The sequence below is a fragment of the Triturus cristatus genome, chromosome 4_1, assembly GCF_964204655.1.
Source record: "Triturus cristatus chromosome 4_1, aTriCri1.1, whole genome shotgun sequence".
Lineage (NCBI taxonomy): Eukaryota > Metazoa > Chordata > Amphibia > Caudata > Salamandridae > Triturus > Triturus cristatus.
The window spans coordinates 1,143,706,295-1,143,730,529 of record NC_140585.1 but is presented as its reverse complement, the minus strand read 5'-3'; the positions used below and the strand labels follow the sequence as shown (position 1 = coordinate 1,143,730,529).

Below are 24,235 nucleotides of genomic sequence, written 5' to 3'. Positions count from 1 at the left end.
TAGCCAGTAACGCTTGTGTATTGGAGACACGGCTTGTGATGCAGTGCGTTTGCCGGATGCGTCCAAGAGTTTTGACTCCTTGTCAGGTGGTGGTGCTTCGCCCGACGCCTGGGAGTTGGCCCTCTTTCGTGCTGTGGACACTACCAGGGAATCTAGTGGGGCTGGCCCTCTGATGTAGGAGGGATCTGTAGGGGCAGCTTTATATTTCTTCTCGATGCGCGGGTTAATGACCCTGGCTCTTAATGGGTCTTGAAAGACCTCTGGCGCATGTTTTATAACCCCTTTGAGCATGGGCAGTATGGAGGTAGCCCTATGCGTGGTATCGAAAGTATAGAGGAGGAAATCCTCCTCCACGGGGGTCGGTATGGAGAGCTACCCCGTGATAGTGTGCAGCCCTCTGGAGTAAATGGTTGAACCCCAATGAGTCTTCTGGTGGGGATGGTCTTGAAGGATAGAGATCATCTTGTGGGACGTTAGGGATGTCGGGGATGTTATAGTTGTCCCATGGGTCTGGGGAGCCTGTGGGAGTGGGGTCCCCTATGGGTGAGTCATGGGGTGCGTCCCCCAAGTCATCATGATCATCATCATCATCCAGAGGGGGTGTTGGGGAATGATGAGGAGGGGGGGGGCGGGGGGGGGGGGGGTGCAGAGGGAGAAGGTGGAAGGGAGGGGGGAGACTGGAGGGGGTGGACGAGGAGTGGAAGCTACTGAAAGGTGAGGTAGCAGAGTCCTTCCTTTTTGGAGGTGGAGCTGGGGCAGGTTTTTCCAGCTGTCTCTTATTGATGCTGAGCATCAAATGTCCGGTTTTGGGATCCTTGGTCAATGTCTTTTGCAAGGGATCCGGTGTAAAGAGTTCCTCCGAGGGTGTCTTATCAGTCGGCGCCGAAGGCATCGGGGCAGTTGTTTTTTTTACTTTAGTGTCCTGTTTAGAAGTATGTGGCTTGGAAAGGTCTTTTTGTTTGGTCGGTGTCGAGATAGGTTTCGACTTCGAGATCTCGGTGCCGGTGGCCTTGTGTGCTTTCGTCGGTTCCGAAGATGGAGTCTGTACCGAGTAGCTGGAACTGGGTTTCGGCACCGAGTGTTTCGTATGGGGCTCGGTGCCGAAGAGGAGGCCATTTTCTTTTTCGGTGTCGGTGCGGAGGAATATTTGTCGGCACCGACGGTGGGCTGGCTCGAGCCCGAGCCACCTGAAGGCTTAATCGGCTTCTTTACCGGTCCCGAAGGTGCGGTGTGGGAAGCAGTATCTTTGGTCTTACCTAGGCCCGGAGGCGAAGGCGTGACCGAAGCCTTTTTCGGTGCCGGCGGGGGGGCAAATTGGTACTCACAACCCTCTGTGCCGGAGTGAGGTCCTCCACATCTGAATCGTCTGCTTCGGAGGCACTGACGAGGCCCTAGTTGATGTGGTGTTCTTCTGGGGCGTCGACGCCCTCTCCGAAGATGTCATCTGGAATCGCCGTTGACGAGTGTGCCATGGTTCTTCTTGCCCTGCGGTCTCGAATAGTTTTTTTGGACCGGAAGAATTTGCACGCTGGACAGTCTCGAGCTTCGTGTTCAGGGGAGAGGCATAGATTGCATACTTCGGGGAGATCGGTGTGGGGGAATTTGGACCCACGTCAAGGGCACTTCTTGAAGGGAGTCCTTTCCATGAGCCAGGACCGGAGCTTGGGTAGGCCCGAAGGCCAGCGTCGACGACTGGAATCGAAGGTTCTTGATCGATGAGAGCTGTGCCGAGTGTGGGGATCACGATCGAAACAATACCGCAAATTGGGGTGAGGATTGCGCGTAGATTGAACTGGAAACCTGTTCGGAACCGGAGCGCGAAGATCACATCCGAGCCAGATGGCGGAAAAAAAACAATCTGAGGATGGAGCCGAAACCCATGCGCAATACGATCCAAAGGAGGAGTCACCGACCTCGTGACTTCCAAAGACTTTCCAAGAGGAAAAACAAACTGCAAACATCTGGGCCCAACCCCAGATGGTGATCTATGCACAAGTGTGTAATCTGCAGATCATATGCCTCGACCAAATGTTTTCCCCATCAGTGATCAAAATATCACCCAATTGACAAGACCCTGAAATGGCACCAAGTGTTATGCCTGGTCGTGGAACATCTTTGACCAAACAAAAAATTTACACAAATAACATTTGTGAAAATAAATAAGATAGAATGGTGGACATTGCTTACAAGAGCAAGTACACTTCATAAATTATACCTTACCTTGAGGTTGTGGAGCCTGCAAAACTAGTGTACGCTCTTTCTGGATAAAGTGGAGTTGTTGGGCCACATGGCAGGCAGTGAGAGGATTATCCCCCGTAATCATTACCACCTAAGAGATACAAAAAATTAAGAGTTGCAACTAGAAAATGTACTTTCATTCTACAATGTAATTAGTGTTTTTTTTTTTTTTTTATTCCCTACAAAAAATATTTTTTTCTGCAGCCTTTAGGTGGAAAGCAAGCAAAATGTGTCCACACCAGAAACAAGAACGCCTTCATTGGCCTTTAAGCTGTATGGAGTAAGAGCGCCATGCCACTAAGGAAGGACATCTCATTTTAAAACGTGGAAAATTGATGACCGAATACATTACCTTGTGTGACTATCTCTAAAAGAACCAATTACTTACCTTTAAGTAACACCTTTTCTCGTACAGACTAACTGCAGATTCGCCCCTGCCAAACCCACCACCCCCTTAACCCCAGGCCCCAGTCACAACCACACTGCCAGGCTGAATCTCAACCTCACTTCCCTTGCCCACTCTAGAGCTGATATGACTTTTCTAGTGAATCCCTTGTGTGTCATTGTGAGGCTCTGCGTCGGATCTGTCCCGCCCCAGTTGTGACGTCAGGGCCACTATATCTGCGCCACCTCCACATACAAATGTGAGTTTCTTTCGGATCTCTGTCCATGCAGTCGTAAGCAAACCTCATAGAAATTAGAATATACCAGTGAGCGAATCACTAGTAGTGCTTTTGGACGTGTGAAGAGACGCCCACATAGTACATAGCAGTCTGGAGGAACTTAAGTGCCAAGTGAATCGCTCACAACTCCAGCAAATGGATGAGGAAGTGAGTTTCCACTGGAGACCAGAGTCTTCTGATCTTCACCTCTCCCGCATAACCTCCCCAACTCAGCTGAGATGTCTGCGTCACAACTGTTGACACTGGGTGCCGTTGGGAGAGGGGAATTTTTGGATTGTCGGTCATGGTTATAGTACGTCTGTTAGCACATTAGCTTTGACCTCAGCTGTTGGCAAAGTGAGTCCAAGACTTCAGCTGCCCTCCTGATTACTGTGGTGAAGGAGGCAGATTCCTCAATTGTGACAGGAAAAGCCAATGTCTGGAGATGTGTCTGGAACACTGGCATCTTGTAAGTCTAACAAACATTATCTTCATATGGCTGTCTTGCATCATCTGGATTATCTTCACTATAAAAAGGGAATGTTTTAGGGTCGAAATGACGATAGTTGCGTGCTGTAAGGCAACTCAATACGGGGCAGGGGATTCATTTTGAAGTTCGATAACCTATTGGCTCCGTTTCCAGCGATAGAGTAAAACTCGAGCTGGCGGCGTCACTCCTGTCGAGGTGGCGTCTGATGTTGCTACCCGGCTGGGGTCATCGTGCTAAAGGAGGGAGCCAGCCTCAGGTTGAGATTGCGTGGCAAAGTCAGGGGAGGGATCCATCGGTGGTTACCACAACTGGAGGTCATCTTTGATCTTGAAGGCCTGAAGGCGCTCCAGAGAGATGCACTTGTGTACCAAAGATTGCAGTCATGACCTGTTTTAGCTCCCGGAGCTGCTGTGGTATCACCTATGACCTGGGGAAGTCGTGGTGCATCGAAAGCAGAAATGCTTGGTTTAGAACAGAAACAACTGATAGTCCTTTGTAAAGGCATTTTCTTTGAGTGTTCTAACACAAAAAGAACATATTGACTGCCCTCAAAATCAGATGTTAATTAGTATCAGAACTATTGTCAATGTTCTTTTGTGTTTGTCCTTTGTAAAGGCATTTTCTTTGAGTGTTCTAACACAAAAGAACATTGACAATAGTTCTGGTACTAATTAACATCTGATTTGGAGGGCAGTCAATACGTTATTTTGTGTTAGTCCTTTGTAAAGGCATTTTCTTTGAGTGTTCTATCAGTTGTTTCTGTTCTAAAACAAGCATTTCAATATATCTCTCTAACCGCAGACTGGATCCAAAGAATTTGAAATAGCAATTCCCTTGCTCGATCAGCGGTGTCATGCAGCTCCGTGTCTGATAAGTCCTGCCACAGACATCATGTCGGGCCACTAGATCTGTGCCACCTCCACGCACTAACGGCCATTCCTTTCTTTTCGCACCTTCCAAGGTGGATCCAGAGCGCTCTCAAATTCTGCCAGCTTGACGGAATTTCTTCAGCAAAACTTTACCACTGTGCATAGGACATGACCCCACTTAAAACTAAAGGGTTACATCCATGCAAGGACTGTCATTTCCAGATGACAGACACCCACGATAACAGTCTCTACTTCAAATACGATTCAGCGTTGTGCGACCAATGCGTGTAGAGGAACCAAAAGGCCATCCACAACTGCGACACCAAACATGCTGTCGGTGAACCCCGACGGAAGTTTAAGAAGGCCCGGATACGATGATTGAAGGCGCAGACATGCTCTCAGGGCACATCTTGCAATGGATCACCGTCGAACTTGAGGTTGGGTAATCAGAGTGTCAAAAAAACATGGTGCTTCCTCGTGCTGCCACTCCAACCACTGAGTCACATGACAGCCAGGGTACATCCAGTCCGCCGAGTTGTTCTCCGATCTTGGAAACAATTCAGATTTTGCTCTCGATGCACCGCGACTTCTCCAGTACATCGGTGATGCCACAAGCAGCTCAGTGAGCAGAAACAGGACATGGCTGCAATTTTTGTTTCATAACGGAACCCTCTGGAGTGCTTTTAGGCCTTAATTATCAGGGATGGCCTCCAGTCATGGTAACTGCAGATGGATCCGTACCCTGACTTTGCCACTTTGCCTCCGTCTTTGAGCTCGACTCCTCTGACTTCAGTCTGGGAGAAATGTCGGACGTAACCTCAACGGGAGTGACACTGCCAGCCAGAGTCTTGACACAGTCACTGATGCTGGAAACAGAGCAGGTTTATCGGACTCCAAAATTAATCCCTTTCAAACCCTCCCTCACTCCCTTTTGAATTTGCACACAGTACGCTAGTATCCTCATTTGGACCCTAAAATATTCCCTTCTTATAGTGAAGATAAACCAGATGATGCAAGCCAGCCAAATGAAGATCATCTTTTCCTAGACTTACAAGATGTCAGTTCTGGACACATCTCCAGACATTGGCTTTTCCTGTTGCAGCAATTGAGGAATCTGCCTCCTTCCCTACAGTAATTAGGAGAGCAGCTGAAGTCTTGGCCCTCACTTTGCCAACGACAGAGGAGAAAGCTAATGTGCGGACTGATGTACTGTACCCATGACAGACAATCCAAAAATGTTTCCGCCCCACCTTCAGTGAGGCTCTTTCAGATGTACTAATGGCCACCTGGGGAAAACCAGGATCTTGCCTCTCAGTGGTTAGGCAGATACCAAATCAAGACAATACCAACATAATTGTAAGTCTCCAATTTCAAATTCCTTCACACAGAGCGTTATTACATTTTTAAATTTTGCTTTTTTATGAATATATACTTCCTTAATCTGCTGTTATTTAATTTTCTAAACAGTAGCAGACCCCCTGAGTAGGCGTCACGGACCCTCAAAGGTCCGAACCGCAGGTTAAGAATCACTGTCAGACTATACACAAACAGTCCAGCTCATTGGGCGAACTGCACTTTAGCCTAATGGCTGCCAGGACCCATATAGCTTTCTCTGACGTATACTTTCAATTGCCACATTTTATAGAACAGGATGGTGCAGATAACTATATGGAAAAGCCTCATGAACATGGTGGGGGAACCAAAGGTAAAGTTAAGTAACCCATTTTCTTCCCCAGCATTAAATATTTCATAGCTTCACATGCTTGAATTAGAATAGCACAGTAATACCAAAGAAAGCGGAAGGGTGTAATGATGCTCACCGTATGAAAATAGGTTCTAGAGCACCATTTGTCAATGCGGTTACTTTTTCCTGGATTGAATATTAAAGCAGTAATACTTTAAGGAGAGTGTGTCGTTCTCCATATCGCTGCTTTACAGATTTCCTTAAGCAAGATTCCAGCAAAAAAGACCCACTGCTGTTGTCATGCTTCTTTTTAAATGAGTTACAGCAAGTGCCCTTTTGATTGACCTATGGGCAATGGGTATACATGGAACAATCTATCTAGCCAGTGTTGGTTTATTTCTATTCAAAGGGTCATAAGAGAAGTAAAGTCAGTCTGACTGACAAATTTCTCTTGTCTAATGTATACCAAATTTAAGGTATATTTTAATGTCTTGTGAATAATGTGCCCTTTCCACCTTGGAGACCAGTTTTGGAAAAAAACACTGGTAAAGAGGTCTATGCCAATAAAATGCTGTTGAAAATACAACATGGAGCCAAAAATATGTTGTCTTTACAGAACCCTAAGTAAGGTTTCTTAGAAGACGCAGTCTGACACTCACCTAGCCTTCTCGTTGATGTTGTGGCTTAAACAAAGCAGTTTCCAAGACAGATGTTTTATATCCTAAACCTGTGAATTGACTCAACTAGAATAGCTAATTCTGTGTTGCACTTCCATGCTAGGGAGGGACTTGCCTGTGGAGGGAAAGATCTGAACAAACCTTTAATTTAAAAGATTCATCAGGTGTCTCGCGGTATCTAGAGATCGTCACCAAGTGAACTTTCACTCAGGCATATCGAAGACCAGCCTTAGCTAGTTTCAGAAGATGCAGCAAAAACTGGAGAAGCAACATTACCAGCAGATTTAGTTTCTCCTCTTTTGCACATTTTAAAGCATAGGTCGTAATTGTGGATGGCGCCCTCTCAGCTTTTTAAATTTGCATGCAATCATTGTTAATGTTAAGGTGGCCAAAGTCCTAATGAGTCAGGGAGTCAAAATAAAGGGTTTAATGGCTGTGAAGTATTTGTACCTTGCTCCTGGACAGTATTTGAGCATCCAACTTGAATCATATCAGATTCTTGATTGACATGCTCTTCAACTCCATGCACCAATGTTGTCGTGGCCAAGCAGGAGCCAACAGAATCACACTGCACTTTCCTACCCAGGTCACTGCAAAAACCTTACGAGAACCTAGTCAATCACACCTATTCACAACCATTGGACATTTGGAGTTTTAGTCAGCCGTGGACATGTCCCACAGGGCTTTTCTCACCTCTGAAACATCAGTTCTAGTTGTCACTTGTCTAACACCGATTCATTGTCATCTAAGTTCCTCCTACTGAGACTCTCTGCCTATTCTTTCGGCAAGTCTGGCAGCTGTTTGATCCATGTTGTCATCCAGAGCCCACATCCACAGATTTTGAGGTTCCTGGGATAAAGGAAACAACCTGTTCCATCCTTGTGGGAAAATGTAATACTCAGTGGTGGCGTTGTGTGCTTGAATTACAGCATGGGAATATCTTACTCTTGGAAGGAAAACCTTCAGGGCCAGACTGACTACTCCGAGTTTGAGCAGACTGATGCAAAGATGACTCCACTTTTGTTCATAGACCATTAATGGTGGATGACCATACACTCTACCCATTAGGAGATGAAACGTACGTTTTTATGCAGTCTTGCCAGTTGTTAGAAGACCAGTCCTGCCCCCTGAATAGGCTCCTGTGGGTAATCACCACTATGTTGCGGAGACCCTGCTTACTTGCTTTGAATGCACGCTGAGCTATTCTTGAACTGTGCTTATTCTGAGACATTGGACAGAAGTACAATACAAGAAAATATGCTGCTTATTCCGAGACATTGGATAAAAGTACAATACAAGAAAATATGCTTACCAACAATGCCTTCAGAGTTTTGACAGCTTTTTATTTTGACAGTAGATGAGATGCTAGTTGCATTAGTTTGTTTCCTCTCTTCTGCTAGGTAGACAAGATCAGACCACACAACTCTTTATTCACAAGCAAGATGCCACTGTTGTCAAACAATTAGTGAGAACTCTAGCAGCACATTTTATCCTGAACGGTAGGGCCATCAAATGCAAATGCTGACCTGCCACCATGAAACTAAGGAATTTCCTGTCCCTTGGATGCATCGGAGTATTGAAGTAGGAGAGGTCAAACAAAATCCTCTTGCCAAGATAAAAGGCAAGTATCTCCTGGAATATGACCATTCCAGAGTCTGTTTTTTGTTTAAGTACCTTAGATCTAGCATGGCCCCCAGCCACTTGCAAACGGAAGAGTCAAGAGGGAGATGGAGAGACTGTTTATGTCAAACATGACTTTGTCTCCAATCTCTGAAGTATGGCTTTCTCTACACGTTTGACCTTGTTTGCTGGACAAAAATCCGACCCCTGTTAAAAAGATATTTAGCTTTGACACCGGATTTATTTATAAGGAGGGCTGTTCTAAAGAGACCATAAAGATTTTGCAGACCTGGTATCTTGCAGAGTTTTATCTATCTTTTGCCAAATATATTCTGGATATTAAAAAGGATATCCATAATTTTGATATTATGAAGGTCCAAAAAGTTGTAACTTTGAGCTATTCGTAATGCTTCATTACAGTGGCTCTACCAATTTCAAGAAAGCCACACACTTAAGAATCTATTGCTACATCTAAAAGTAGCCAAGGACTGTTCAGATTCTCTTACAATTGCTCTTGCTTGAATTTTAGCCTCTTACATTGAGAAGCTCAGAGTGGAGGTTATGCAACTCAATAGCTAACTTTAATACCTAGCAACCACCGCTGAGACACACTCTGATAACTCACTTGACCATTTTTTCCATAGAGTTCTATTTGCAACCCTCTGGTTGGGGGAGGGGAGGGGCTGTACATGAGGTTGCAGAAATTCTGTGACATAGGCTGCACAGCCTTTACCTGGTTAAAGATATAGACAGCATCAAATTCCGCTGCCTTCTATATTTTCGCAATGCCGGAATTCTTCAACATTGGCAGGCCCTCCTACCAGACATGGTCATAGATGAAGTCAAGCACAAAACCAGATTTCCACACAGAGGACATAGGAAGCATTAAACATTGTGAAACCTTCTCATTTAACAATGCTGCCTAGAGGCCTGCCCCTAGGTATGGGTTCTGAACTTGCTTTGTCCACAGCAACATATTGACACTCCCAGAACTTGCCAAGCATGTGTTCAATATGGCCAGCAAAATGACTTCTGCTATTGTCTTTATCTTATCCTCCCGATCAGTCAACTATATCCTAATAATGAATCCGGTATTTTGTGATTAACGTCTGAATATGATGTATTGTCAATGCCATCAGCATTGCCGTGGGCTCCTTTGGGGGATGGCGCTAGTTTGACCCCCAGCGCTGAAGGGGTTTGCGAACAAGAATGTACAATAGGAGGCAGCAAGTGCTACTTTGGAAGGTCACTTTCTTGCTGACTGTTTGACAAAGTCGATGACTGACCAGAGAACTGAGGCTTCACAGTAGGGTCAGATGGTCTTAGAGACAGAGTGGAAGTCTTGGACTATGACTTCTCAGAAGCAGGATTTTAAGCTTATGCCTGCTTACGAGAGGCAGATGCCTTTGCCTTTTCCTCTAGGATCGGTAGAGCCAGTCTTCTCTTCCTGTCCTTCAGCATATTCAAAGCGAAATTTCTGCAGGTATCGCATTTCTTCAGACCATGACTAGGATGCAGGGAGTATAGATGCTGTAAAGGGTCATCTATCATCCACATAAAACCTTTTCTTACCTCAGGCTTTACAAGCCTTGAACATAGTTGTCTTCTCTATAGCCTCTGCTATCTCAAAAAAGGAAGAACTTCAGACGCAGAACACTGCCTTACTGCTAGAAAGCTGATCTGAAGCTGTTTAAAATGATCTTGTGGTGAAAACAACTGTTAAAGTAAAGACAAATGGTGACAGAGCTCCAGATGGTTCTCTTGCGCTTAATGTACAGTACAAAACTTGTCAGTTGTCAGTTGCGGTCAGGGAAAAGTATGTGGATCCAGGCAGCTGACTGGCTGAAGTTTGGGTCACAATCAGTACACAAAGAAGTAGACTGGTTGTAATCAGTCTTGTTGTTATTAAGTGTAACTGCACAAAACACATTATCAAGGATTCCAGTCTGACAACAGGAAATGTTCCAAGCTTTCAAATCTATGGTGGATCAAATGCTGGAGAAAATCCAGCATCCATCCTGAATATGTAGGTACTCGTGCGAGCTCCCCCTGCAATAGTTCTCCTGTCCAGCTTGCCGGCAGCCCGCACCCTCTGCTGTCTGCCTACCTGCTGCCCTCGGTTTGTGCCTCATCTGCTAGTTTCTTGCTCCATTTTGCCTTTTCTATTTTTTTTCTGCTCTCTATTTCGCCCTCTTCTGCTCAGTTTGCCTTTTGTGCTTGTTTTTCTGCCCTTTGTTTGGCCTTTTGTGCTGGTTTTTCTGACATATGTTTTGCTCTCTTGTGCTCGGTTTTGCCTTTTCTGCTCGTTTCTTCCTTCTTCCTGCGGTTTCCTAAAAACCTGGCTTTTCAACTGAGACATCGCGTCCCAGCACCCAACTATCCCCAGGGGTGACAGTGCTGGGCTCTACAAATGGCAATTGATTAGCATGTTGCACAAATTGCTTTCCAATTCTAAATCAGACGGCGCGTTTCAAGACCGAAACGCATTAGATTTTTTTTAATTGCATGGTTTTGTTTCATTTATATGACCCACTGCCACCAATACGTCAATTATTTTGTTTTCTACTTCCCAGGTTTTAGGTTTGTATGGCCCACCACCACTTAGCACTTAAGGATGTACGGGCCAGTCAAAGCTGGCTCAAGCTAGAAATTAGCAAAATAGGAGCACAGAAAATCAACAAAAATCAATTTTACAAATAGAATTCAAATCAAAGTACAGTCCACCAAACAAAGTATTATAGTTTTTATGGAAATTACATTTTAAACTGAAAACCTGTTTAATGAACTGTACTGTGAATCCTCGCCTCACATCCATTTAAACTTCAAACTGGGAATGGTAAAGAATGCACTGCTGAATTGCTCGGACGCAACCCAGAGAGGCACTACAAAAACAAAAAATCCCTCTCCCCCCCCCAAAGGTAGTTAGGAGGATCACAGATACGTTACAGGATACAAAACACAAACTTCTATATATATATATGGGGCACATGTTGATGAACATATGGAAGTCAAGCGAGGTAGAACACAGTGTAGTCAAGATCTACATTATAAACAAAATGATAAAATGTCAAGGTGAGGCCTACACTTCATTGTAAAAGCCTGGAAAAAATATGGTGTGAAGGAATGAACACATTTGTAGCCAACTACACATTTCTGGCTAACTCTTATTGAGGTGATGAACTATAACATTAAATACACTCCTTTTCTGCGCCTCGTTTACATTATGAATTGTTACTTTATCCCATTTACTAAGTATTTTACTTGTGTTTGTTTGATGGGCTTCATCCAAAATATGTACACAAGCAGATCTCGGATATTTATAATAAACTTAATACTGAAGGCAGCACAAAATGTGCTATCAAAAATTAGCATGATTAAACATTTGTAGCATACAAGAGTTCAGCTTAAGCTTAATGGCCACCAGCTACTAATCATAACCCAAACTGTACGCTTAACAGGGAACAACCTCAAAAGCAGTATACATTTGGTTCTGGGGGACACTCTGTATCAGACTATTTTTATACAAGGCTGCATGTTACTTCACTTACCAACCACTTCAGGCTGCTGGTGTATGACCTATATATGGCATTTACACTAAGAACAACATTTAAATAATTTCTCCACCAGAAATGTGAGGAATAATGCAGGTTCAATAACAAAACCTTAGCAAAAAGCATCCATGGACAGCTATACACTATGAAGCATAAGAAGCAAAAACAATTGAGATCCAATTCTTTTCAGGTGAACATAAGCAATGAATACGCATCACAACAAAAAATGGGACTATGTCCTTTTTGATTAGTGCTTACGTGGTGAGAGGCATTCTGAATTTCTTTTATAACAGCTTTTGAATCTGCTTTCAGTGGGCAGGACACTACAATGAATCCAGCAAATCGCAAATCACGTTCCAGAGTTTCTCGCTTTACCTCTCGAACCTAGAGGGAAAGAAGAACTCTTACTAGGGTTTCAAACTAAAGTGACAAGAAGAAACCCGAATAGATGCATCAACTTTCTCAAGCATAAAAACTTGCAATTCCATTAACTGGATCATAAAAAGGTAATAAAATGGAAACTGCATTCTCTTTTCTAATTGACTGCTATGTATTTACAATATTACACCACATTCCTTAAGATGTTTGAATTGTGCTAAAAACATTGTTTCTCCTCTTCACCACCAACCAAAGGAAATAACAAAACAAGTTTATTTTTTCATGGCAAACAGAGCCCTGATTTTTCAACGTATCTTGTCCTTATGACAACAGCATTCTCCAATTTGGATGACACCCTCCCTTTAACTGACTACATGTGCTCTTGTAAGGGGAGGCTAAAGTGGCTTTCCAGGTGGTGAAAGGATAAGGGTTTCTGGGTCCGTCTGGCTTTTCCTCTGCCACTGCTCCTAACGTGCTGCAAAGTTGGTTTGGCTGTTGAGCGGTTGGGAAAGACTGGCGCTGGTGAACAGCACCATCCTTGAAGAACCACTAAAGCTTATGAAACTGTGTACTCACATGCTACGGATTGAAATCCCAAAGATTGGGTTGTAGCTCTCCATATCTCAAATCTCTCAAATGCAAAGTTGGCTTTATCTCTGAACATGCATGTCCCATCAAAGGTCTTATCCACAAGTGTTGCCTGCACATAATCGGAAAGCCCATGGCCTAGCTATAGAATCTACTATATGCATGCCTACCCTGATGACCTTGCCGAGGGCACCTTGGCCCTCCTTCACCACCCCTGTAAAGTGGTCCTTCAGATGGTCTGGCAAGTTTGGGACAACCAAGCTCACCATATCCCCCCACAAGGCGTGGACATAACTGGTAAGCAGGCATTTGCCATTTATGGATCTCAAGGTCAAATTGCCTGCCGAGAACACAACTCCCAATACATCCAATTTCTTGTCTGGAGCCATAAGGAAAGCACCAGCATTTCTTGTGCAAAACAGGGCATGCACCACCAAACTTTCAGCAGAAGGATGAGCAGAAAGAAAGGCAGGAACTTGAAGGGCCAGTCTATCACGTGCAATCAATGGTTCCTGGCCGGGAAGAACTGAGCTTGTTCCAAACTGCCTTAATGGGGTTCACCAGAGCCTCATTAAATGCAAGCATTGGTTCTGCTGCCACCAAAGAGGGATGTAGTATTTGGGTGAGGATACTGGAGTTGGCATCCACTGTCAGCAAGGGCAGTGCTAACACAGCCTTCATGAGCATAGCATGAAAAGGTGCCGTCTGGAAGAGCCTGCCTTGCAGGGCGACCCACTTGCATTTTCTAATGCAAGGTAACCAGCAGTGTCAGAGGAAATACGAGGCAAACCATGGGCTGCCTCACTGCTGTAGTTGTGTCATGAGGCAGCATCTCTTGCATTTTGAAGGGATCTGAATCAGATTCTGAATAGTTTGCAAATTCCTCTGTCTTTGCTTGGTCCCAGACTGGGATTCTCCCCTGTATCTGGCCTCCCTGAGCCTTTGGGCCTCCCTTCTAGAGCACATTAGGATGTTCTGTACCTTCAACACCTATTCCCCTGGTGAAAATAGCACGGTGGCAGCACCAGAGTTGTTGTTAGCAGTGCAGATATCGGCACCAGTGAGGCACCACTGGCAAGGGGTTCAGCATCAAAGCAGTGCCCATCTGTGCCGGAAGTGCATTGTAAGTTAGCCCAAAGGCAAAGCCACCTGAAGTACTCCAACTGGAGCCCAAACAGTTCCATGGGTTCCTAAGATGCTCAGTGTTCTTAAACAATATCATGGCATGGAGGAACTGTGCCAGCTGGTACCAGGAACCCAGGTGTATTGACATATGACGCTTGCTCCAAAAACGGGAATGGGACAAGCGTAGCCCAAGACACCGAATGAATTGGTGGCGAGAAGGTGGGGTGAATGTTTGCAAGCGGGCTCAGAAAAGGAACAGGATATGGCAACAGAATTGTCCTTTTCTTGTACTTTCTCTTTTTTTCCTTCGAGGATTTGGAGGACAGAGGAACGCAACCTCAGGGCCGACATGGACCCCTTCGGCCGTCGAGCCAGATGCTCATCCCACAAGCCATACAGAGTACTGCGTTAAAGGCTTTAGAATGCATGAACCTGCTCCTGCGCACACTGTGGTGTGACAGGCACCCAACGCAGACCTTGTGCGGGGTTTGGAAACTAACATACATCCTTATTAGGAGTAGCAAAATTTTAAAATGTACTTCCTAGAGCTGGAATATTACTATACAATACAGAATTGTTGAAATGTTTCTTTGGAAACACAAAGAGATGGAAAGAAATCACGGCTATCCCCAGATCTGTGTCGAAGGGCATGAAAAAACAGGATGGCAGAGGTGGTGCTATATGGCTCTTATCAGATCACATCTGCTTCACTGACCGTACCGAGACAGAGCCTGTGCCATCTACCAGCAAAGGAGAGCTTTGTCAATAGGTTCTAGATCCAGTCTAGAGTATGGAAATATTCAAGTGAAGAATCTGCAGTTAGACATATCCATTAGAATGTGTACTTAAGGCAGGGAAGGAGTCAGATTTATTAATGTTTTAATAATTTGTATTTTTATGTTAGCATTACTGGGGTTGTCTCTTTGCTGGTACACTGTGTGCTTGGTCCTTGCTCAACAGACTGCCTCGTCAGTGCATCTTCCCAATTTTAGGTATGGCTGTGAGGATGTCATCTCTCGGAATCTTAATGGTCAAAGGAAGGTGTCTCATCAATGAAGAATGATTTAAATGACATTGGCACACTGTATTCAACAAAACTCAATCTAAAGCAATGGTCTGCTCAGATACAACATTCCTGATGTGAAAGCAAGGGACTGCCTTCACATCTATTCAATCTAAGCTCACTTGTCCTCCTACAGGAGCATGCAAGTGATTTACAGGCATGCAACAACCTGTCCATTTTGTATTTCTCGTGCGTGCGTGCATCCAAAGATTTGAGCCAAATGGAATTTAAACGCTGCTTTGGTGCTGAGGTAGGCAAGATCTTGGCAGGTCTTTCATCTCTGAAAGCATTTCTAATCCTCGCCATTGGTTAAGGTAAGCAGCGTGACAAACATTGACGGTGTAGTAGAACCTACTGCAGAGCCGGACGCTAAAAAGAAGTACACTAACACAAAGGAGTTAAAAGAAAGACGCTTCACAGTATATTCAAATATACAAATACAAACTTAGCAAGTTTACCTGCTGATGAGAGAGGTGTCCTAGCTCTTTGTATCCAAGTGCAAGAACTCTGGCCCCCTCACGCGAGATCTCGGTGTGAACGAGGTTGTAGTTGTCTGGACATTGAGAAAACTGGGTGAAAACAACCAAAGTGAACAAGCATAGGAAGAACACAATTTATTTATGTTAAATGTGCTATCCCTCTGTCCTCGCACCCTCATGGAGTGACATCAAGTTGGAAAAGGATTGAAAAAAAGACTGTGAAAGATGTACAATTAGACCTAAACACACAGTGGCTGAAGTGGGCAATAAGCAGGAAGTATGGCAGTGGGACAGGTTATATCATTACTTGAGACAGAGATATGGACATTGTGACTGGCACAGACAGGTGCTGCAACTAGGATTTTGTGTGCTGGGGCAGGAGATAGACATTAAGACAGGAAAGATGCATACATGGGGACCAAGGGATGCAAATATGGAGACAGAGAGAAAGGGGAAGGGTAGAAAGGACAGACAAACTCAGGCCCAGGGAGCAAAAAGAAATGAAAGAACAAACACTGCACCAAGGAAAACATACCATGATACTGATACAACAATCAAAGTTCCTACTTAGTTTGAAAGGGCCAAGGCTCTGGGCAATGGTGGCACTTTACAACCTAACATAACATTAGTGGATGAACAATACAACATCCCGAAACTAGAGTTTCAATTGTTATGTTAATTAATATCTGTAGAGTGCAACATTGACTATTTCCTTGACTTTTCTGCGAAATTCTGCAGCACTGAAAAACTTGGCTATACACGAGTTATCTACAAGGCAGATTTCTGATAGGTCTCCTGCCCTGCATAGCTACAGATGATTATCAGGTAATATTACTAGGGTCCAGACAAACAAATTTAATTTTGTAAGATACTTGGGGTGCTTCACAACAAGTCAGACTTATCAGACAAAACAGATAAAGTGCACAGCACCCTCTCTTTGTAGCTAGCAATTCACGTAAATGGAAACTTAAGTGAAAGGGCCTCTTTGGATCCTTCCTTGTGGTAGTTTGCGGATGATGTTATTGAGATCAATAGGTAACTGGAGATGGAACAGAGGCAAGTCCCTGTGTATCAGTTAAGCCTTTTTTATATATAAACCAGAAGCATGAACATGATTTTATGAAGCCCTTATTTCAACAGACGCATGAACAACATCATGCCAATTTCTGCATCCCAAATGTCAGAATTCCCTTGTTGTCAGAAATGCATTCAGAGCACATAATCACCATTTTCTGAAGTGTTTCTGGGGCTCCTTTCACAGCTGCAATGCAGCAAAGATCAGTGGAACCCATCTTCTCATAGGAAGCCAGGACAGACATTCGTTTCAGTGCACTCGCAAAATGGAAACGCTGGTGAATTTTGAGTCCTTGAGTTTTAATGCTTCTGGGGAACACCTTTTCATCTGCAAGAAAACATGCATTTCAAATATTAAAAAGGATCCAATACAGCGGCTCTGTGCCAATAACACCACCTCCCCCCAAACCCACTTCAAGACTTGAGAGCTCAAAAGCTGCAAGCCTTTAGATTCTAGCTACAGCCTTGACCTCTGAAAGCACAAATCCCACTCAGGAAACAGAAATAGCATTATGTTCATACACTAAGGTTCTAAAAGGTAATCCTAGCGACTCTGAAGTCTTCATGACCACATAGCAAAATCTGGCAGCCGCATATGCAGTTGTCACCACCTTCCTCACACCTACCTCATACTAATCCCCCAATATGTCATCAAGAACAATTCATAGAGAATGAAACACTGGCGCGCCACTGTGTCGCAAGTGACAGCATGCTACAGCTGCGCTTTTTTTTGGAGGAAGGCTTGCAAAGGTCCATCTCAAAGCCACCTCCCAAGTAACAAAGAGAAGGCTACATGTATGTTATGGAGAGGCAGAGGAAGCCTACTTATTTTCTTTACTGTGATTCTTAAATTCAAAGTGGTTCTCACAGAAATTAGTGGTATGCGCCAAATAACGCTTCAGAACTAGAATGTTCGGTCAGTCCTTTACTTTAGAACAAAAAATTACTTCTTTTATAGATGAGGCAGAATTTTGGACATCAAACAGACACAGAAATCCTGAAGGACCAAGCAATTGTTAGACAAGAGAACCAATAACAAATATGTTTTAAGCCTCTCTGCTCTGGGCAACAGATTCTAGTTTAATCTTTACTCTGTTACCCTATAGTGAACCGGTCTTTGGACTTTGGTTTCGTTGCAGGCATACAAGTCTATAATAGTGCAAACTCTTTTAGTGAGAAGAACAAAGGCCTCAGCTAATGTTTATGGAAATTCAGTATGCTGTGACTGGAGATCTCTGTACCTAAAGAAATGTGCTCAGGAATGCCTTACAAGCATCGGTGACAGTCCTAGAAATATGGCCAAAAATAGATCAAATACCAACCACCTGAACAGAGGACCCAACTTTCCTGCAGTATTTTCATAAAACTCACTCTAGGGGTGTTTTGGTGCTTGGCAACCGGTGCCTGTTTAGGTGAATAACCAACTCTGTTGCTGGAGCCCAAAGTGCTGTAGCTAATGGGTTATGGAGGGAACTAGACCTTGCTAGGTAACAATGAACCTTAGGTTGTCAGGGGGGCATGGGGCTCAGAACCCAAAAGTCAAAGGCGAGATGCAAAGGTGGAGGACTGGGGGATGGATGGGGTTAGACACCGATGGGCTAGAGGTTCTAAGAAGGGACTCAGTTAATTGCCTGGACAATGGTGTACTGACTAGGGGTAGGCGGAGTTTCAACCCACGGAGTTACAGAAAAACTCAGCGCTCCGCCAACCGGTGGTAAATATGCAGCTTGTGCTGCAATCTAGTGCCGGTAGCGCGAGCAGTGTTGAAAATCACCACTAACTGCACCATGCATTGCACATGAGTAGCTGGCCATTCAAGTTGATTTTGCTGCCGCTCGAGTAGAAAATCGAAGTGAGCGGAAGCAAATCTATTCAAATGACAGCCCTCTGACTGCGACCACCGGCGAGCCACTGCATTAAAAAAAAAAAAAATTGCGTTAGGGGGCGTCAATCTCACCCATCAGCTCGTAAATTCTGGAGCCTCGCAGGAAATAAATTCACCATGCAGCGATTGGCAGGATTTAGCCAGAACTCTGTGTTAAAGAGTAACACGGAGTGGCCACAATCCCGCCTATTCTGTGGGTGGAAAGGAACATTTGGCCAACCCCTAGTCTTGACCAGAAATTCAAGCACAGAAAAGGTTGGGCTGCAAGAGTGATACCAACAGTTCTGGAATCTATATGAAGACCTTCAGCAGTTACCAATGGACTACAGTTTGGAGGTTCAAGTCAGGATTTCTTTCAAGACTCACAGGGACAGCCAGAGAAAAAGAACTGCACGGTTACGGGAGAGTCTGCTTCCACTGCAGGATTCATAAAGGTGAATGAGCAGTTCGTCAATCCAGGTGGGGTTGCACTTTACTCGGCAGCAGACTGGAGCGATTCCATGGTTCCAAGACATTATCAGTCCATGGAGCTATCCTCCATATAGGTCCCATTAGGCAAGGTGAACCTCAGCTGTCATTAGTGGTTCAGGTCACTTCCTCTTAGCAGGCATACTGCAGACCCATGGGCAGGCAGATACAATCTTCCTTTTTCCAAAGTTCCGGGTGCAAGGTGACTCCACATAGTTCCTAAACGTATATACCGTCTGGAGGATGAATGGTGATGCAGCACCAGTCACACTCCTCTCTCAATATCTTCTCTCCTGGTACTAATACAGAGGATCTCCTTGGTAAGTAGCTGTAACAAGATATGAGTTACTTATCTGTAAGTCCAGTTCTCCAACATTGGTATCTTTTATATATTCACATGGTTAAATCATTACCCATCGTCAGGCTGGGAATCCCCAGTACATTAAAATAACAGTATAAAGTGTAAATTGTTCAACAGTATATAATGTAAAATGGCCATAGGCCTGAAACATAGGATGTTTAGTAATACATCCACCTCATTTGAAAGAACCCAAACTTCAACAAATGAGGTGGAAGCTTAAGCACGCCTACTCCCCCCTATATGCTATTGTATTAAGTTGGCTTTTTATAGTGTATCAAAATGAAGCGCAATGTGCAGAGAGACCAAGTATCCCTTATTAGTGTACAGGGCTTGCTTTAACAAACCCAAGGTGCACTATGTGTGGTTGAGCAGACTTAGGCTCATCATGGGGGGTGGGAGGTGGGGGGGGGGGGGGGTGTTAGGCATTTGTTGCACACACAGTCAATAAATGTGAAACACTCAATAAGGAAATGTGACACAAATATAGAAAAATAACAGATTGATTTAGACTCCAAAATCTACGAGATTAGATAAGTACTTTGAGTTAGCGATTTTCAGAAACACAAAATACAGCTGTCAGATTTGAGGCGTGAGCACCTAGCACGTTAATGTTAACCTATGAAACATACACTGCATAGGGGTACTTGCAATTGAGTTACAGGGTTGGTCTTTTGGAATCAAGGTAAGTAGGTGCCAAGGTCCTTAGAACCACCAGCAGTTTTGGTTTTCCTGCAATGGTGTGTCCGAGCGCAGAGGTGCTGGTCGCAAGGGTAGCTTTGAACGCTACCGCGGAAGTACAAAAGCAACACCAAATGCACCACTTAAACAATACAATTCAAATAAGTTCAAATCCTTGAGGTATTTTTCTTTTTCAAAAAAGTCTTCTTTATTATGCAGGGAGTATTTCAATTGTAAAAGATTTTTTAAAAACACAGCCAAAGCAGCCGACGCGTTTCGTCCACCTCTGGACTTCTTCAGGGCTGCAACAAATTTATACAAAAGCGCAATGTCAGTGTTCAACATAAAGACTAGGCACAAACACTTATGACATAACACAAGGGACATTGTGGACATTAATAGACGCATATTTGGTGCCAGAAATACAATACAAACTCAAATACAATAGTATCATGTCTAGTTTAACAATTTAAAAAACATGTGATATTGCAAGGAGAGGTCATTAGTTCCTAAATTCACAGTTGCTGGTTGTAACAATCTTTTTGTGACAAATTGAATAGTGACTAGGCCGATGAGTGTGTGAGCAAAATATATGAACACTCCTCTCAAAATGCCACATGAACTTGCCTTAGAAAACTCGTTTTGTCGTAAGGGAAAGTAAAAAAAGCCAGGTAATGAGAGGTAAAACACCAGATTCTAAAAAGTAACAAAGCGAAAATGAACTCGAGAGAGCAAAAATAGATAGGAAGTATCACCTAGAGTGGACGTAATTAGCGAGTCCAGGTCTAGGTCTAACTAGATTAGGGAGAAAAAGAACACACAGAGACACAATGACCAAGGGAAAAAAGGAAAGGATATACACACCAAGGAAACTTGTAGGGGAATAACTTCGTCTTAGGATTCCGACTTTCTTATTACAGCTCCCCCACTATTTAAGTTGGCAGTATTACTGGAGGTAAAGGTCAGTATTGCTAAAAGAAAAAGACGAAATATAGAGTCCACTGGTTTGTAAAAAAGATTCATTAAATCAGAAAAGAATCAAGTATAGGATCATAGAAATAATTTACTCACTTATTTTAAAATGGAAAGCATATAAATCGTAGTAGAAATGTTGTCTATTGGTTGGCCCCAATAAGGCTTGCCAAAATGGTAGTGGTTATTGTCAGTGTACATCCAAATGTAAGGGCAGTTTACCCCCCATTTCCCTGATTCACTAGACTATTAAAAGGGTTCTCTTACCATTACAAGATGGCGGCTACTTACTTTCTTATTTTGAATGGGTCCTTCGTTCCGCGGTGTAAATTTCCCGCGACTGGAGACCAGGTGTAATTAATTTCACCTGTTAGGTACACTACTTAAACAGGACTTTTCCATCACTGGTCCTGTTACTCGACAGGACCGGTGCAGTTTACTATCTCTCCGAGATACGGAATCGGGTAAGTTCACGCATACTCTCAGTCTTTGCATTAGATGTCGCTTTGACTTTCCCTTGCATGATTAAACTACATAGGGAAGCCCACTTTGCTAGCGTATTGATGTTTTTTTTTTTCTCTGCTTAGATGTCACCTTGTTTTTTTTCAAACTTGGACAGTTATAAGTGGCAGAACCCATTGTTTTTGATCACTATAGCGCTCTTAATTGAACTGACTTGTTGCTGTGGTTTTGCGAGAGGTATGCGATTTACTTAAAAAATGATGCCCTCTCACCCTATTAATCCTCTCACTCAGTAACATCGGTAGACTTCTTGACGTTAGATTACTGATTGGATACTTTTTTTCGACATGTGTCCCTCACTGCAGGTATCTTGGAACGCGTCACAGCTGCCCTTACATTTGGATGTACACTGACAATAACCACTACCATTTTGGCAAGCCTTATTGGGGCCAACCAATAGACAACATTTCTACTACGATTTATATGCTTTCCATTTTAAAATAAGTGAGTAAATTATTTCTATGATCCTACACTTTATTCTTTTCTGATTTAATTAATCTTTTTTACAAACCAGTGGACTCTATATTTCGTCTTTTTCTTTTAGCAATACTGACCTTTACCTCCAGTAATACTGCCAACTTAAATAGTGGGGGAGCTGTAATAAGAAAGTCGGAATCCTAAGACGAAGTTATTCCCCTACAAGTTTCCTTGGTGTGTATATCCTTTCCTTTTTTCCCTTGGTCATTGTGTCTGTGTGTTCTTTTTCTCCCTAATCTAGTTAGACCTAGACCTGGACTCGCTAATTACGTCCACTCTAGGTGATACTTCCTATCTATTTTTGCTCTCTCGAGTTCATTTTCGCTTTGTTACTTTTTAGAATCTGGTGTTTTACCACTCATTACCTGGCTTTTTTTACTTTCCCTTACGACAAAACGAGTTTTCTAAGGCAAGTTCATGTGGCATTTTGAGAGGAGTGTTCATATATTTTGCTCACACACTCATCGGCCTAGTCACTATTCAATTTGTCACAAAAAGATTGTTACAACCAGCAACTGTGAATTTAGGAACTAATGACCTCTCCTTGCAATATCACATGTTGTTTTTTAAATTGTTAAACTAGACATGATACTATTGTATTTGAGTTTGTATTGTATTTCTGGCACCAAATATGCGTCTATTAATGTCCACAATGTCCCTTGTGTTATGTCATAAGTGTTTGTGCCTAGTCTTTATGTTGAACACTGACATTGCGCTTTTGTATAAATTTGTTGCAGCCCTGAAGAAGTCCAGAGGTGGACGAAACGCGTCGGCTGCTTTGGCTGTGTTTTTAAAAAATCTTTTACAATTGAAATACTCACTGCATAATAAAGAAGACTTTTTTGAAAAAGAAAAATACCTCAAGGATTTGAACTTATTTGAATTATATTGTTTAAGTGGTGCATTTGGTGTTGCTTTTGTACATGTATACTCCAGTTACTGGAACGGCATTGTGCTGGCGGGTGCCAACCAAAATTGCACACTTATGGTGAATAGATTATATCACCAACGGTTACATTGAGTTATTTTTAAAACCGGTGCTACCCTAGAGGGCTGCCGCTAGCATTGTGGTTTGGATTTGCTACCGCGGAAGTCTATAGAGAAAACCTGAAACAGAAAAAGGATGCAAGTGGGGCCCAGTCCGGCAGAACCCAAAGGGGTACTTGGCTCTTGAGGGGCTCTGGAGCAAGTGTGGACTGTCGGTAGGCTCCAGCTCGGGCTGTGAAGATTGGGTGCAGAGGTGTTTTGTCCAGTGGGTCGCTTGCGTTTGGAGGAACACTGTTTAGGTCGACCTGGAGATGGTCACAAAAGAGGACAGCAGGGCCACTCTCGATGATGGCCTCTCCGGTGCTGACGTCCCAAGTCGGTAGGTTGGTCTTGGTGTCCGGGCTGGACACTGAACAAGCCTTGGCTGCTGCAAGGGAACCTGTACCCCAAGAAGTGGTGCAGGGCGGCTCTTGGGGGTCCTGGCGTCTCCAAACCTGGTGGGGAAACAAATCTGACCTCCTGGATCATGGTGACCTCCTCCTGGGCAGCTGCTGCGTCCTGTGGTCAGCAGACCGGTGAACCGGACGTTGCGGCCGAAACCTACAGACGGCAAGGAAGTGGGTCCTCCACTTTAAGGTAGATGCTGACTGGTTGGCAAAGTGCTGGCAGCCCTCTGAGGCTTTTGGAGGATGCACAGCTGCAGGACAAGTCGGTCTCTGCAATTGTCAAGACAAGTGCAGACAGGGTTTGGCACCAAGTCCACAGTTCTTGCATTCTTCGGCTCTGTGTACTTATTCAGTCAGGTGCATTGGAGTGCCTGTTGTCAGGGGGGCCACATAAATACTGAATTCAGAGGCGCTGAGGGGAGCGAAGAGTAGTAGCCAGTGGGCTACTTACCCTTTGGGTCACTAGACCCCCTATATGACCACTTCCTGTAGTGACTGGGCATAACCCTGACCCAGAGTTGCTAATACCACCAAAAGCAAAATGGTGGATCCCTTCTTTCATGGAGCACATCAGGTAGCCCACTTTAGAGGTGTGACTAGCCTGGTGGTGCAACAAGCCCACTAGCATAGCTATTTTCCCTCCTGTCCAGAAGCCTAATGGGCCTCCGGGTAGGAGGTGGCATCTCACAGGTCCGGGGAAAGCCAGAGTCGCATATCAAAGGCGGCAGAGGCTTTTAAGCCCCTGGCCTTTATATGCTGTAAATCACTAGCCATCCTGCTGGAGGAGGAGTGAACACCTTTCTCTGGAGCAGACATTGTTTCTGGCCTCACGGAGTGTGGGCTCTCACCAGCAGGGGGTCAGAAACATTTCTGTGGTGACCGGCAGGACGAGACCAATCAACCAGCAAACTAGATAGTGGTATAGTTTTTCAAAGAGCACC

General features: G+C 44.1%; 1 protein-coding gene across 2 annotated transcripts in view; it reads right to left on the bottom strand.

The window, feature by feature from the left end:
* The window catches only part of ATP13A1 (ATPase 13A1), a 412,373-nt gene that overhangs the window by 162,933 nt on the left and 225,205 nt on the right, over nt 1-24,235 (bottom strand). For both annotated transcript variants that reach the window (XM_085654252.1, XM_085654251.1), the window contains exons 14-17: nt 16,651-16,826; nt 15,404-15,514; nt 12,050-12,175; nt 2,221-2,329 (exon numbers count right to left, since the gene is read on the bottom strand). In XM_085654252.1, coding sequence (XP_085510378.1) covers nt 2,221-2,329; nt 12,050-12,175; nt 15,404-15,514; nt 16,651-16,826 — 522 coding nt within the window. The remainder of the gene's footprint in view (nt 1-2,220; nt 2,330-12,049; nt 12,176-15,403; nt 15,515-16,650; nt 16,827-24,235) is intronic.